This window comes from Apteryx rowi, unplaced genomic scaffold (assembly GCF_003343035.1).
Source record: "Apteryx rowi isolate R43461 unplaced genomic scaffold, aptRow1 scaffold_59, whole genome shotgun sequence".
NCBI classification, from domain to species: Eukaryota; Metazoa; Chordata; class Aves; order Apterygiformes; family Apterygidae; genus Apteryx; species Apteryx rowi.
The window spans coordinates 861,204-877,618 of NW_020450860.1; the positions used below are offsets into that span (position 1 = coordinate 861,204).

General features: G+C 38.3%; 2 protein-coding genes across 2 annotated transcripts in view; one reads left to right on the forward strand and one right to left on the reverse strand.

The window, feature by feature from the left end:
• The window catches only part of GPC3 (glypican 3), a 181,285-nt gene extending 178,712 nt beyond the window's left edge, over nucleotides 1–2,573 (reverse strand). Inside the window, exon 1 of the mRNA XM_026082717.1 lies at nucleotides 2,360–2,573. Within this exon, the coding sequence (XP_025938502.1) occupies nucleotides 2,360–2,573 (214 nt within the window). The remainder of the gene's footprint in view (nucleotides 1–2,359) is intronic.
• A 3,729-nt stretch (nucleotides 2,574–6,302) lies between these two features.
• Nucleotides 6,303–7,121, forward strand: CCDC160 (coiled-coil domain containing 160). Its single transcript, XM_026082718.1, is given in 3 exon segments — nucleotides 6,303–6,431; nucleotides 6,434–6,790; nucleotides 6,792–7,121. Coding segments are annotated over 3 exon segments (816 nt in total).
• Nucleotides 7,122–16,415: the final 9,294 nt, after the last annotated feature.

Genomic DNA, 16,415 nt, shown 5'->3' on the forward strand with positions numbered 1-16,415 from the left:
ATTCAGAATCTCATGCATTTTATATGAGATGAACTTGTGCCATGCACTACCTAAAGCTGCAGGAAAAATTGGTTCTGATTCAAGCAATTTTTATTAGTTATAGTGAAAACTTTAATGTTCCCTTTTCTTGGCGATAACTCTCAATGTATCATTTTTCAGACCAAAAACCTGAGAAGATTCTTGCTGAATTTTCAGAGTTAATGAAAAACTAAGCAGTCACTCAGTAGAATTAGTGAGTGGGCCTAATTTCTCTCCAGGAAATTTTCTCAGGAAATTTAGCAGCAGACAATCTTCTGTTCTGTATAGGCATTCATGCCATCTTCATCATTTGTAATGTCCGAACACCTTCCAGTAGTACATTAAGCAAAATGACTAGCATATTTCACATGTGGTTCATGGTGCAGACAGAAACTGTGCMTTAGGGAAGAGTTAATAAAGGGAAAATGAAACATTTGGAAACTTTCTCTGTCCCTTCATGCAGTGCTATCCTGTTCCTCATCCTCCTGCTGTATGATTTTGTTCTTCCATGGTTTGGGGTTTTTGCTSGTATAAGTGCATAAGACATAGTCTCGCACATTATGAAATCCAGAAACTGAAAAGACAGACACCTTCTTTCTAATATTCTACAGCCAATTTCTTGTAAATGTTGTCTACCTGACAGATTTCTGTGTCCTTGGAAAGAAGTACTACCTCTGTGGCAGCACTCAAAGCTTCTCTTGCTGCTAATAACTAGTTATGGAAGGACTTTGGGTACAAGGGAGGAGGGAGTATAGTCTTTCTTAATGAGGATTCAGTTTTGGCCTCCCTGTAAATATTCCAGTAGCTCTGTGTGCGACAGTGATGCAGTATTGTCARTGTCCTCTGTTTTCCTACAGAATCCTCCAGTTTCATGCTCCAGAGGTTTGTTGGGCCAGTGAGCCCAGGAGCAGTCGGGATACTAATATTTTTAAGACAATAGGATCAGYGCTGGTCTTGATTGCAGGGCTGATTTCAGAGGTCATTCGCTGTATTTTAAGTAATTCGTTTAATGTGTGCATGCTTCTCCAGAAGAACAAGTTGCAGATCTGCTCTTCATTTTCAGACCATAAGACCTTCAGTCTGGGTATTGATAGATATAGAAAGTTGGGTAACACAAGGAAACAATAATTATCAGTGTGACAGCCGGTAGTATCAGCAGGCAAACCGTTGTCGAATTTCAGAAGTTTCCACCTAAGTTTTTAGGAGGCATTTGGAGGTGGCTAATGAGCTAGTTCTGCAGACATCCACAGGTAGCTCCTCCCTAGGGGTAGGCACAGTACGTGGGGAAGCATGAAAGTTGATTTTTTGGGGTCAGTGTGGGGCCAACTGCAACATGGCAGCACAAAATGAGAAAAGTAGGTCACTGGGTCACCTGTTCTTTCAGCAGAGTATAGGAGATGTTGATCCATTAGTATACTGGATTTATTTTTATTATTGTTTTAGAGTTGCCTGTCTCAAATGGATTTTGGCTGGCCCATGTTTCCAAAGGAGAGCATTTCCGAGGGAGAAAAATAACTGCCTTAGGAAAGGAACACAAGAATGTCTCTTTGTTTCTCTCCAGTCTTTTGTTTTYAGAGCTTGAAAACAGGGTTACCAGTGATGAAAACAGCTGATTAAAAATAATATAAAAAGATGTTTACATTCATGGCACAACACTAAGTTCTGTTTGTGGTTTGATTGCTTGTTTTGCTCAGTTCAGTGCTGTCAATCTAGAATAACTCTGATCATAGCAATATTCTCTTAGACTCGCTTTAGCTAACACAGATATAGTAGAAACATTTTTGCTGTGTTATACAGTCCTGCTGGAGAGTTTGCACATAGCTGTCACTGCTCTTGCAGGACATCTTTCCCGAGAGCGTGCAATGGCAGCGAGGAGAAGCATCCCATGCATCCTCGGCTACCATTCGGCATGCTGCCCTGCAGTGAGCTTTTGCTGCCCATGATCTGCTCACGGGAAACTGTGAATTCTTTTCAGTTTTCYGGGTGTTTCCTTCACACTATCCGTTACTAGTTTGTAACTGTATTTTTTTAYTGTTGGAATCTTTGTTCTGTTGCTAGAAAAAATGTCAAAGGGGAGAAATTGTTTGAAACAGTTTGGAATGTATTTCTATTGCTTGAAGTAGCCTCAATCTTTTGGCTTTTTTTGCCAGTGCATGCTCCTAAAATACAACAGCTTCTTCAAAAAGCAAACTCTTTATTCCCTGCCTGGAGACATTTGGCAAATATGTTTTTAGAAAAGGAGGAAATATGGAGGGGAAAGCATTTAGATGGAGAAAGCATGTGAGGGCAGGGGTGAGGGAAATGAAGAAAAGAAAATTAAGAAAAAGATAAATAAACCTACCAGAGTGCTCCTCTCTTCTTTCATTAGGTTCTTTCTTAGAGGGTGTCTGGGTAAAATTTACTTCAGTCACAAAGAGTTCTTGGTTGTCTGAGAGGTCCAGATCCTCTGTATTCCTTTCTGCAACATGCTTGTCCTTAGACTGGAAGAAGGGACTCCAGAAATACAGGGATTGATTGTAGATAAACCATGTTCTTGCAATGGCAATGTCCATCATGATTGCACATACAGAGATGCCACTACATACTAATGGCAGATCTGTTGACTTCTGATTTTCTGGCAGGGCTGGTGCTGTTCTTTCCTGCCTTGTTCAGCACTGCTCTTTGCTCAGTCATACCCAGCTTTTCACTTATCTAAATAGGTATCTTTCTTGAAGCAACTATGCAGCTGGCTTGTAGTGTTCCTCTGCCCCRAGCTGCAGGAAATAATGACTTCCTCTGAGATCAGGCTGCAGCAGGAAACTTAATGAATTTCTCTTTCCCTCCTCTCTTGCCCTCCTTCGTTACCAGTTTAGCTCAGAGGTAATAGCATATAATGTAAGAAAGCCCATTTTAGGGCAAGCCAATCCCAGGGATTAAGTCTGCAAGCAGAGTAGCTGCAGTTACAGAGTTAGGGGCATCAGCATGCTGTTGCTGGAGAACTGATGCAAGCTTGCCAGAGCAATGGCCAGGCAGGTCCTGCATCACCTGTACAGGACTTGCAGCACTTGAGGAGCCAGTTTAACGTAACTGGCAAAAATGTAGGGGGTTGATGGTAAATTAAGGTTAAACACATGTAAAATCTGTAATTGAGACCAGGCCTGTGAAAAGAGAAAAAGAGATGATCCTAGATCTAGACAGAGACCTGGTTTCATTTACCTTTGTGTTACAGACCCCAGATAAATGGCTAAGGCCAGGAAATCACAGGTACCTGAGTCGAAAGGAGGCAGCCTTGCTGCCCATGTTTTTTCCCACTCCTCTTTCTTGCTCACAGCCACATAGTTCCTCAGCTGAATGTGGGGAGGTTAAAACCACTAAAGGCTGCATCATGCTCAGACAAAAATACACAAGTGCCTAAGGAATTCTGGAAACTTCAATATTAGGCAATGAAAAGTGGCCTTGAAATTTATTTATCTTGTTTTCAAGCCCTTCTTTCTTACTTCTACCAATACTGATGGTGGATAGTTTGAGGATTTGCTAATGCAAAGTTGAGGGACTCCATCATATAACTGGTATAATTTACTTCTGTAGTAGATGAGGACTGAGCTACACAGAATACCTGTACCCCACTGGGGATAGTGTTGCTATAGCTCTTACTGTTCTGATTGACATTTTTAATCGATTTATCAGGCAATTACATTGGTACAAAATGTTTTTGTAGATTGTGCTGTATATAATGACAGTCTCACACACATGTGTGAGAGTGGCTTATCTGACAAACATCCAGAGTTTTGAGATCAACAGTTACTTTCTGTCTTTCCTGTTGAGGTCATTGGGGCATACCAGGTTGGCAGAGTCCGGTTGGTGCTTACAGTAAGTTCCTTTATGCCCAGTTCAGTGTAAAAGTAGGATGCCAATATGAAGRGTTGTCCTGCTGCTCTCCTTCGGTCTCTCATCATCTTGTGGCTGCTTATTCCTGCCACTAGTGCTCATGCAGGTACAAGGGGAGTTGGTCCATCTTGCTGACTTCTTAGAAGACAACAAACCCCCAAAATGTAATTTTCCACAGGATCAGTGAGCTGAACTGGCTGACTTTGGCATCAAGCAATTGCTAGAGTCTGAGCAAGGAAGGATACAGAAAAGCACAGCCAAGGAGTGGGGGAGGAAATTACAAGTACTCCTTTTCCTCACATGATACTGCATCCTCAGTGCATTTGAAAATTGCACCCTTCAGTGTTAATTAAATGCAAATTTGTTGGTTTTAGTTTGTTTATTTGCTGCACTGGGAGTCAGTATACTTTTATTATGAAACAAATGTGTCATGGCTATTTGTATTTATTGGTAATGTGGTCAGAAATCCTAAGTTTCCAAAGTTTGGTGCTGATTTTTTGAATGCACAGTTGGAATGATTCAAAGCTTAGCATTATAATACATAACTAATAGCTTTTTTAATTGTATTTAATTATTTTTAATACAACTGCATTTTTGCTTCTAACCTATTATGTGAATGTATCGCTCCTGAAATTCCCTTCTAATAGCTCTAAAGACGAGCAACCCTTCACTACAGAGTAGGCTGTAAGTTTGTTATGTACACTGTTAGTTTATGTCAGTCTTCTTCTGAAAGGACAACTTTAGGTGAGGCTGCCGTTCTCTTATGATTAGTAAGATCTTGACCTGTATGATTCCACCTTTAGACTGCCTTTCTGGATTAATTTAATCACTGGCATAGCGATGAACTCTATGATGGAGATATCCGTCCAATAGAAACAGGACTGAAACAACTGCAATACTTTCTAATAACTGTTAGATCAGGAAGATGAAAATCATACAGAGGAGGAAGACAGATTCCATAATTATTAATGCTCAGTCAACCAGGACAGAAATGTAGGACTTTAAACTTCCTTCAAATTACCCTGATACGCCTCTAATGGCAGTGAGAAGTTTGTGTGGAAGTCAAGCTAGAATACATCCTTCCTGGAGTAGTTGTATTTCAATTTATTTTTACTCAGATCAAGTGCCAATCATCCTTGACATATAATAAAGCATCTCCGAACTCATTACTGTCCAGTTGTTTTATTTTGGTTAAGTGAAATATTGCTGCTTTTATTATCATTTAGTAATTACCTTTCTTCACCCATAAATATAACCCCTGTATCAAGGATCTTCTTCATATCCAGTTTATATTTCTACTCATAAAATTTTAAATGATACTTAGGCTATCCAATCCTAATAGCCAAAGTTTTACCATAATCCTTTTTCAATACATTTCATCTCATGCTGCTGTTCTTATGGGATTTTTATGTAAATCCAGATACAATTTTAACTTTTATAACAGCAAAGTAAACTGAGCTTCATCTTTTCAGTTCAGTAATTATGGTGCAATGAAACATACCTGAACAAATAATTCTGAGTAAATAGCATAATGGGCTACTCTAAATTTTTCACCTCTATAGATTTTGATTCAAATCCTGATTTAGTTTTTAGTGATATGTATTTGGAGATACCATTAAGTTCCTACCGAAGTTTGTTTCTCTAGCAAAACTTATATGATTCTGCATAATTGTGTCTCTGCCCAGTTTGTATGCAAAGAATGGGCTATGACTGGAATATCAGGAATCCTGTAGGTCAGGATTAAAGGGCAATTGTCAGGGTTACCAGAGGCAGTGTATATATTGCCTGTCTATACTATGTATAGCTTTCTAGTAATTCACCATAATAAGATCTGACACCTCCGCAGTTCTTAAATAACACCTAGCACCTAAAGCACAGCAGTGTTTCATATATTCAGATCCCAGTGCAAATGTTAAAACAAAGTAAGTACCTTTGAAGAGTTTGAGTGGTGATGTGATTAAACAAAGAAGCCAGGTTACAATAAATATGGTTTGTAGTCCTCATTGCATAAATGTAAATATTTTCAAATATAGGTCCTATAAAACCTACTTAATTAAAAAAAAAAAAGATTTGCCTCATACATGAGCTATACACATTTGTTTGGTTTTAAAAACTATAGATCTAAAATGTTTATTCCAACAAACTAGTTTAATATTATGCCATCAGCTAAAATACAGTTGAGCTCCTGTGTAGGGTATTTAGCTGTAACTTTGCTAATACCCTTACTTATACTGAATAAACTCACCTTGGTGTGTATTTCCCACTCCAGCCTTACATGAGAACTGCTAACCTGAAGAAACATATTAAAAGCTTTAAGTCTTTTTACAACAAAAATATTTAGCATTCACATCAAAGTGTAAGTATATTGTTTTAACAATTGATTTTTTTCCTCCTTTGATAGGAAACAAACCTTAGGAATGGAGAGAAAACACTGAGAGAAGGAGTTATTTTCTCCTAATTTCAGTGCACAGAACTTTTTTAGTCAGGCCAATCAATCTGAATCACTGATGTCTGAAAAATTGGCTTTAGAGAGAGCAAAGAGAGTGGGAAAAAAATCTACAATATGGCAATTACAAAATTTCAAGAAGAAAAAAGGCTCAAAAGGAAAGAATGTTTTCCCAAACTCATTGTTCAAGAACACGAACCTAAGTTGGTAGGTGCAAAGATAAACATTTCAAAGGAGGAAACAGAAGGGGATTCTGCCTGCTGTGGGGCTGGTAATTTAGATGTTGGAACTGAAGAAAGCTTAAAGGAAACAGAGGGTCATTGTGCCTGGAATGCAAAGGAATTAGCAGCTTTGCAACAAGAAATGCACAAGCACCATTTGGAATGAGTTTCTCTGAAACTTCATCTGTCCTTCTTGAGTGCACAGTTAGTGGAACTCCAAACTAAATATAAAAAAATTAGAAGTGGATTTTGAAAACACTGAATAAGAACTGTTAAATTCCAAGAACTAAGTTCACTGCAAAACTATCCAGTTAAAGCAGAGTCAAAGGGCAAGCTTTAAAAAAGGTCTTGAGCTTCAAGGTTTAAAAGAAGACTTATGTGAAAAATCAGCAAACTTAAGAAGATTAAATGAAGAGTTGCCTCAGGCAGGAAAAGAAACTCTTAATTTAAATCTAAAGAACAAAGATTTACAACAGGACTTTAAGAAGTTGAAACAGCAACATAAGCTTGGAAATAGGACTTCCATAGAAAAGGTGAATATGTGTTATGACTCAGAAACAGGAAAATAAAGAGTGAATTAGAAAGCGTTGAAAGGGAACTAAATGCTGAAGAAATCTTGCATGTTAGGAATATTAAAACTTTAGAAATACTTAGGAAACATTTTTGGCCCAACCACCAAGTGATACATTTGATGACTTCAGGGTAGATATTTTCTAAAATTAAAAAAAAWTAAAAAAAGAAAGAATCCTTCTTAGTTGCAGTAAAAAAAAAATAGCAACCATGTTTGCCATTTGATTTGTCGGAGGTGCCGACACCTCCTCACACGCGGCCCTGCCCGTCAGGCCCAGCGGCCATTACCGCGGCGGCCGTTAGGGCTGGCGCCAACGGCCGGGGCAGCCCCGCGGGCGCCCAGCAGGGGATGCTGCGCCGCCGCCGCCGCCGCAAAATGGAGGGGGCCGCCCGAAATGGGGGCCGCCGGCGGGGAGGCGCCGGGGCCGCGGCGGATGGCGGTCGCTGGGCTTTTCCACGAGGTCGGCTTCGGCGGCGGAGATGGCTTGGTAAATGCTGTTCGGTCTTTGTGAAACACGTCGTTTATCAGGGGGCTGAGGGGCTCTGACTGGCGGGCTTCGTTTGGCTTGATGAGGAGTTTCTGTCAATCTTGACTGCGTATAATAAACCATAGGTTTTGTGGAAATGCTTTAAAAAGAAAAGTTGGCTAAAAAGTACCTTGTATCAAACGCATTCGATTTTAACATTGAGTTAATTTAAGCATTCAAACAGCAACTTTTATTAAAGCTTTAATTATTTATTTTATTATTAAAAATACTTTTAATAAAGTATTATAATAAAGCTGACAATAACAAAAGCGCCCTAGGCTCCAGTATTAGGCTCATCCATGTTTTGGGTAAGAGCTTAGCTTCTGCATACGCCCAGTGAAATGCAATACCACATTTGGTAGATTGTACATCACCAGGTTTTAATACCTCATTTAAAAAGCAAGGTTTTGGGGTGTTTTTTTTTCCCCCTTTGGTTTTGTTTTCTGACTGAGGCAGCATTTTTCTGCGTGCTGCCTTCCTGAAGGCATGTGGTGAGACAGGCGCCTTCTGATACCGCATGATTTTTTTATTGTTTGAGAAGACTGCTCTATTTAATTATCTATAACAGGAAGAACTTGCAAACAGATAGCTTTTGGGCTAATTTCTGTAAGTAACCTAAGTTTAGTCGTCAAGGACTTCATGTATTTAAAGTGGGAAGATAGCCTTTGCCTTTTTTTTTTTTTCCTCCCCCTCTTGTGCTTTGGGAAGAGATGAGCAACTGTTTTAAAATCCACCAGGGCACTCTTGAGCCCCAGCAATTCATATTTACGTGGGGGGGCAAAAAGGGGTGGGGTACATCTAAAAATTACTCAGTTCAAAGGTATTGGCTAGTCTTTGCTTGTCTGTCAGATCTAAAAGGAGTGGATTTTCATGGAGGAATTTCATGGAAATTAAATCTCTACTGGAGTGATCCATTCAACTCCTAAAGCTTCAACCCAGTTTTGTATCCTGGATGAATGCCCTGCTGAATAGCTTGGTGGGGATGCAAAAAGCCACCTTAAACTAGGGTTTTTTTCCTGCTAAATTGATTTCAAAGTAGTAATTAAACAATGGCTAGCATAAAAAAAAAATCAAGTTGTAAGAAGCTGTAGGACCAAACTACCCTATAAAGAGATGGTATTTACAGGGAGATGGAGGAGGAAAGGGGGGGGTTTCAAACTTGCAAAATAACTGGGAAAAGTCAGATTGAGAGAACCAAAACCTGGTTCAGGAAAGTAAAATGAACTGCACAGATTCAAACTTTTTTTTTTTTTTTAATTACAGCTGTACTACAGTCAAGTCTGAGCTGGGTAAGTGGTTGCAGGAGGGGAGACTGCAGAATGGCCGGGGATTTTAAGCAGAAGTGTCCCGTTCAGAGGCTGAAGCAGCTTTCCTTTTGGCCTTTGTCCTGCCCTGTGTTTGAGGCTTGTCTTCTGCACGCTGCTGTGCGGAGGGCTGAGCTCTGCACAACTGGGTATTCATCTCTTTTGTAAAGCAAAACTGTGTTTGTTCCTGGCTGGGAGCATCCTTGCTGCCAATCTTCTCCCTTTTCCTCTGCCTCCCAAACACGCAGTCAGACGTGTATTCATGTCTCGGTGTCGATGATTTAGAAGCTCATTTGACTTAAAGCTAAAACAAATGAAAACTAACCTCCTCCCTGACTTCTCTGGTACAAACACCGCCTCCTTCTCCCCTCCCCCTGCAGTAAAGCTATCTAACTTTCCTCCCTAGCTTGGCCATTTGCTGATTTCAGTCCTTGGGGTCCTTGTTACCACACGCAGAATTTTTCCAGTGTATACGTTCTTCCATCATGTCTGTTGTGGAAGGAGAAACCTGAAACAAGTTTATAACCTAACTTCATTTAAAACCTGTTTGGAGTGATTGATTTGGGGAAGGAGGGAGCGGGGGGGATTGCTTGGTTGTTTAAACGCTTCAGTGGCTTTATTTCCAGCTGTTTGTTGTGTAGAGGATGCCATCAAATTAGCCTACATAAATAAGGTGAGATAAACACATATTTGACACTATTCCAGTTTGTTATATTTTTAATGTGTTTGAAGTAAGGTTTACTCTTTGAAGTGAAATGTCCAACATTGTACTTAATCTAATAAACAGAGGTTCTTCATACTTCCAGGGAATTTATGAGAATTCATAGTCGGGTTCAGTCCATGGAAGTACAGCAGTATATGCTAGCAGAGAATCTCATTTGTGGGTCTTTAGAATAGTGTCCATCTTTGATTCATGTCAGGTGAAACAGTGTTAAATGGTACTCAAGATAATGACTTTATAGTCTTATTAAAGCTTACTGTAGTCCTTAGGCTAGACTATCAAGTTTGAATATTCCCAGTGTCCCAAATGTCATATTGTTAGTGTGATAGTTACTGCTAGAAGAAAGATCATAAAATGTAAATTGTAATTGATACATTGCTTTTCAATTATATTTCACAGTTTATTTGCATTGAGAATTGCTTTTCATTTTTTAAACTTGAATTTAATAGGTTGCTGAGAACTACAGTGTAGTGTTCATATGAAGTGATGAGCTAAAAAACGTTTGGCAAGAAGTGTTTGATACCAGCTGTAAAATCCTGAGAAGTTTTAGCCCACACACAGATACTCTTATTGTTACAGGCCTCTGCTGTACCTCTGTCAGAGGGCTGGGTTCCTGCCAGGCAGTAGTTCATGTGATAACTAAATTTTATCCTCTCTAAAACGATAGATAGATAGGTAGATAGAAGAATACAAAGGCAACACACATTATTGTATTTGGTGATTCTTCTTAAATATCACTGAAAATGGGAAAGCATTTTGGACAATATTTAGATACTTCCGTGCTGTTGGCCATGTATTTAACAGTAAACCATAAAGACTACACAGTAGTGCTGTTGTAACTTGCTGGAAAGTCCACAATTTCGGTTGAGAAAACCATAGATGTTGCAATAAAACACACTGGCAGTGTGTATGTTTTGTTTAGAGCTTTTCTGTCTAGCTGGTATGCACCATTCAAATGACATTGTTGCTGGAGTGTAAAGTAATTGAGAGCTATGCAGGGTGATTTATATCAGCCAAGCTGGAGGCCAGCAGCATCTGTGACAAGATCTGGCAACAAGTCAGTCATATCCCATTGTTGTGTGATAGATACCAGTTTGCTGATCACTGATACTTTCTGAATAATCAGGCATCTCACCTTTCTCAAAGGGAGAGCTTGAGGCTCTCTGAAAGCTACGTGGTATGGCCAGGTGGGTTTCCAAGCAACAGACTGACCTGGACTGTAAACTGAAAGTCCTATCATAGTTTAAAAAATGGCCTAAAAAATGCCTTTCCCACAGTTGGCTCAAATCCATCTAGGACTGTGCTGCCACTGAGATAGTCCCCTCCGTAGCAACATGTTTCTGTCTTTCCCTGACTCTGGCACTAGCACTGTTCTGAAGTGAGTCAGATCAGGTTGCTGATCTGGTTGAAAACTAAAAACTTCCCCCCACAGACACAGTTAATAAAGATACAGATGATCATGCAATTGCACTTTCTTTGGGAGTTAGAAGGATAAGAATGTAAATTCTTCRTGGTAAAAGACATTCACTGAGGATATGCAAAGTTCAAGTCTTGAATATTACAGATARAGCATCTATTTTGAGGAAGCTTGACCAAAATTTTGTGTTCACTAATTTTTGAATGCCTAACTCTGAATGTCATTCTGATAATTAGGTTTTACATATATTTTGGTGTTTTACTGGCCTAATGCAGGTGTTCCTAGAGGATGGTCTTCAAAGCCATTGCCGGTACTCACAAGCCAGCGTTTTCAGTTACCAGTTTGATAGTGATCCCTAACATAGGCAAACTGTATTTATTGATTCAGAAAGTTTGGGCGCTGCTGGTCTAAAGTATCTTTATGGCCTSTCTGTAAAGAACATATTTTGGATGGTTCTAGCACTTCGAAAACACCAGGGTGTATTAAATTCATAGCAGTGAAATACTCTTCTAGGTGTAAAATTGAGGTCTGCAGTCTAAGATTTGTTTATTTATTTTTAAGGAAGTGCTGATGGTCTTTATTGAATGTAAAATGAGGAGATGTTTTCCTTAAGCCACAGATGGCTTGAAACAATAGCTGTGACAATGGTTCCAAGAATCATCCAGTGAACTTAACKGGTTTAATTCATAAACCTAAAGGTGGTGATTTAAATGACAGTATCATTAGCCATTTCTGTGCTAGTATAACATGGAAAGTGTTAGTTGAAATACTAGAACCCAAATAGTTCTAAAATGTAGCTGTCCTTCACTAATCTTTAAATTTATCTCACCCCTAGCCTCAACAGCTTCTATGTTCCAGTTAGTGATTGTAACCACAAACATCTGTTGTGTATTTAAAACAAGAGTGCAGTGTGATTTAACTACCTCATAGATCAAAATAAGTATGACTTGTATTAATCCTCTTTGTATTTATTTTGTTTAAAATTGTTCTTTAAATTTTAGAATTAAAATTCTACAAAATCCAGTGCTCTTGATATTAGTACTGAGGGCCTTCATTTTAATGCAGTTCTCTGCATTTCAAAAAGAAGAATCTGAACAATGATTTTTTTATTTCACCTCTCATAAATGATGTAAGACCYTTATTTCTTGTTGGCATTCTGTCTTTCTCATTATAACATAACTAGTTGGTAATGTTTGTCTCCTTTTAAAAATCAGTTTGTGAATTCTATGGGAGCAAGACCAACTTAGTAGTAGGTATAATGCTTAGCTCCAGAAGACACCATAATGAAGGTAAGAAATCTAAAAAATGAATCTGACATCCTTAAATGAGGTGAATTGTTTTTTACAGCCATAATTGATATGTAAACTTCTGTCCATACATCTGAAAATGTTAACTCTTAACTACCTGTATAACAAGAGCAGCTAGAGACCCTAGAAAATGTCAGAATACTGCTATGCTACGCACTATATAAATGCATAGAAGGAAGCAGCTCCTGCTCTTAAGCCTTTGCCATCTATAYGGACAAGATAGAAAGAAGCAGATAAAGTGACATCTTGCAGAGATGTTTGGCAGTGATTTGTAGCATGAGATTCTAATTATGGGTACAGCACAAATCATGTGAAAGCTCAAAATATAAATTGTCTTTTTTCTTAGTCCCTACAGAAAGACAAAAATAGACACAGGTGAGTGGAAAGCACCTGTTTCTGTACTAACAGAATGCTTGCAGTTGTTTTGTCCCAGAATAACAGGAGAACAGTATTAATGTGTCATGTAGCAAATACATATATTAAGGTGAGTGAACACTAAAATGGTGTCCTTATAGATACACACATTAGTACACACCGTAATATCTCTTAGAACTAACATGCTGCTGTACCAGAACATTGTCTGCAGCAGTGTGCTTTTAACTCAATTAAAGTGAATTAAGTGAGTAAGCAACATCTGTATTTTGTAATCCTTGAAGATGAAAGGAGCTAGTTCAGGATTGCAAATGCAGTACCTTATACGTATCTTTATACTAAAATAATCAGTGGTAAAATAATTAAGGTTTCAGTCACTATTGGCAACATTTGTTCTTTTCGAGGAGATTTATGGGGGCTTGTTTTGTTTCAGTTTAGGTTTAAAGACCGGAACTTTTATATCTGTTTGAGAATAAAAGAGTGTAAGTTTAACAATCTTGTACAAAAACAAGCAAATGCAATTAAGTATATAATGCATATTGGCAGAGAATTATTCTAAGCTTTACATTGAGCTGCTGTTTTACATTTAAAGCACAGAAAACAATAGACTTGCTTGCCTGTGGTGTTTTGTGGTAGATCCTAAGGCTTAGTGGACCCACTTTCCCTTGGCACAGGCCTTTGATGTCCATATTTGCATACAAACTAGGTTGTATGTTCAATATTACTTATTATCATTTTAAAATTACATTTGAATGTCCTTTAATAAAATCATAGGAACTTTTTTTTCTGCTGAGCTAGAAGTGGGGGTATCTGCAAGAAGGCTAAGTATTTCACTAGGCTCTTTTATCAGACCATCTTCCATTCACCATCATTTTTCTTGATTTCTCTCCTGAACTCTCGCGATCAGCTTTTTGTGGATATCCTGAAAGCAAAGCTGGCAGTGTTTGTCTTGAAATCTCACCCTGTAAACACATTGCCTTTGTTAATAAGGTTCAAAGCATTGTCCARATACCAAGAATATGAGGGTTGTTTGAGCAAGTAGCTGGGGTTTTGGTTGAGCTGTTTGGCTGTGCTCTTGGAAGCTGCCAGCCTTGAAGAGATGATATGGATCTCATCTTGTTTAGTGTCAATTACATCCTGTACATAAAACTATACTGYAGAAAGGGGTAAGATTTGACTTATTGCAATTGTTTGGACTGTACTTAAAACATGTAGAGGAAATGCAGGAGCTCAAGGGATTTTTTTTGAGGATTCAACCTGCTTCTAAAATGACTCTTTGTAAATAGCCCCTCTTTTATATTCTTACAGAGCTTATACAGTGTTTGTTTTTTGTTTTAATCAGGCACAGCTTTGTGGGAAATAAATGAGGTTTTATTTCCCATAATTTTAACCAAAAAATTAGCTGCACACACTGAAGTCACTGTAAAATGTACTCCACTACAGCTGGGCTATAGAAAATCGAAAAAACTGATCATGTCTTTGATGAAAGATGAATGGTTTCTATATAAGTCTGAGCGCCGTAAAGCAACTGGATTAATGCTATATCTGTGAACAACTGAGAAGCTCTATTTTGTAATTTCAGTCTTTTTAGATTCTTGATTATGACATTTCTTGTTTTCTTGAAATGGACGAAAGTAAATAATTGAGTTTGTGGGTGATGAGCTTGCCAAACACGAGGCACTAAGAAGTCCTGTAAGCTCCTGTAGTTGTTAATGCCTGCTGGGCTCCTTGCCAACACAGTAAAATATTTTAACGTAAAGTTAGAATCTCCTTGTGTTGTCATTTGGCCACTGCAATCAATTGGCTGGCTAAAACCAAGCATTAGTAATTAGAAACAAAACTGTAATACTGCTGCATGTGACCATTGCTCATGGAATCTCTGGCCGTAAAAAATTTACAATGATAAAGCATTAAGGCAGCTGGATATGCTGTTTCCAAAACTCATTAATTCGTTTTCCTTGCTGAGCCTCTCAGTAAAACTAAGTATGTCAGAATTCAGTATTCATGTGAGGTACAGCATCCCTAGAGTGCTCTTAAATGCTTTGCTGTAAGAGAATAAAGCAACTGGCTATGTTAATTTTAAGTTCCTTTAGAAAGAAAGGAAAATACGTTAGTGCTTGGAAAATCAGAAATAACGTAAGACTAAACATCGGTATCTTATAATACATACAAAATGTTGCCCYCCCTCCATCATGCATTCCACACCTTTGGTTCTCAGCCTTTTACTGGAGCATGAAATCAGTAGGGTCCTCCACAGAAGGCTTTTTCTGCTTAGCTCTGCAGGTGCCTGGGCTATACAGCAACATGCTGCATAGCATATATTCACACAGGAGCCAAATAAAACCATAACCACAGTTATCTTTATTGTGTATTTTTAGAATTTTACCTTTTAAAACTCCTTATACCAAAGAAGGACAAAAATAATGCCAGAAGGACAAAAATTATTSGTTTGGGAGGGAAGCATGATCGCAAAAAGAATGTGTTTTCAGCCAAAAAACAAAGCAATTGTCTTTGTGGCTTTTTTTTTTTCCCAATAGCTGATGCTCAGTGAACATCCACTAACAAGGTAAAAAATCAAAGAATAACAAAGAGAGGAAAAGGCTGTTCTAAAGACATGCAGTGTAAACAGTTTCTGGAACTCAGTGAAAACTTTTTATTAATAAAGTACAAAATAAGCTTGCAGAATAATTTCTGTAGTGACAGGAGTGTTAATCTTCTATGTCTAATGAAGTAAAATGGCAGTAGATTAAATATCTAAATGTGTCAGTATATGAGTCTCTCACTATGGTGTAACGCATGTTGGCTGAACACATACAACATGATGACCACTTCATGAAAAGAAGTATTATTTTTATTTCTTGCTGTGTTTGGGAAAGATATACAATCTCCTTGTCTCACGTTTTTCTTTTCTATTTAGTTTTTGCAACAACTACATTTAATAGGCTTTTTTAAAATCAAAATAAATATTTTTAAATGTTTCAGCCACAGTAAAAGTGCTTAATCAGTTTGATTTATTCTTATGCAAGGAAGATATTCTTAGTGCGGATGCAACTATGCTCTTAATTGAGCACAATATCAGTATTTTAAAATCACCACTACTCTGCAAAGAAAGCACGTTTGCTGACAAAATGTCTACAATAGTTTTTCTCAATACAGAACAGTTGTATAGTATGCGCATACATGTATATAATGCGTATCTGCTGTAGTAGTATATGCCTACAGCTCAGATCACTCTTATTGTTGACGTTTTTTTTACCCCGTATCAGTTCAAAGTGACAGCCCATTTTCTGTAAGCATTTTGAATGATTTTGCAGCCGTGGCTACCAAGAGAAGAGTCTTGAGAGTTCTCTGGGCTGACAGCAAAGGGATAGATGTGGCCACACAAGTCTCCCTCACGCCACCTTTCCTAAGGCTCCTCTGAGCAAGATACATGTGGGCAGGAACCCAACTGGGGAACTAGGATCAAGATGATACTTCACTATCCCTGCTATATAGTATCAGTAAAAGGTAGGGGAAGAGCATATGATTAGAGCTATTGTGGAAATAGGCAGTGCAGTGATAATTTTCTCTTTTGAGACTGTTTTTAATATACAGCATTACACAGGGATTTGTTTAGATCACTATTGGCTCCAGCAGTTTCTTTTC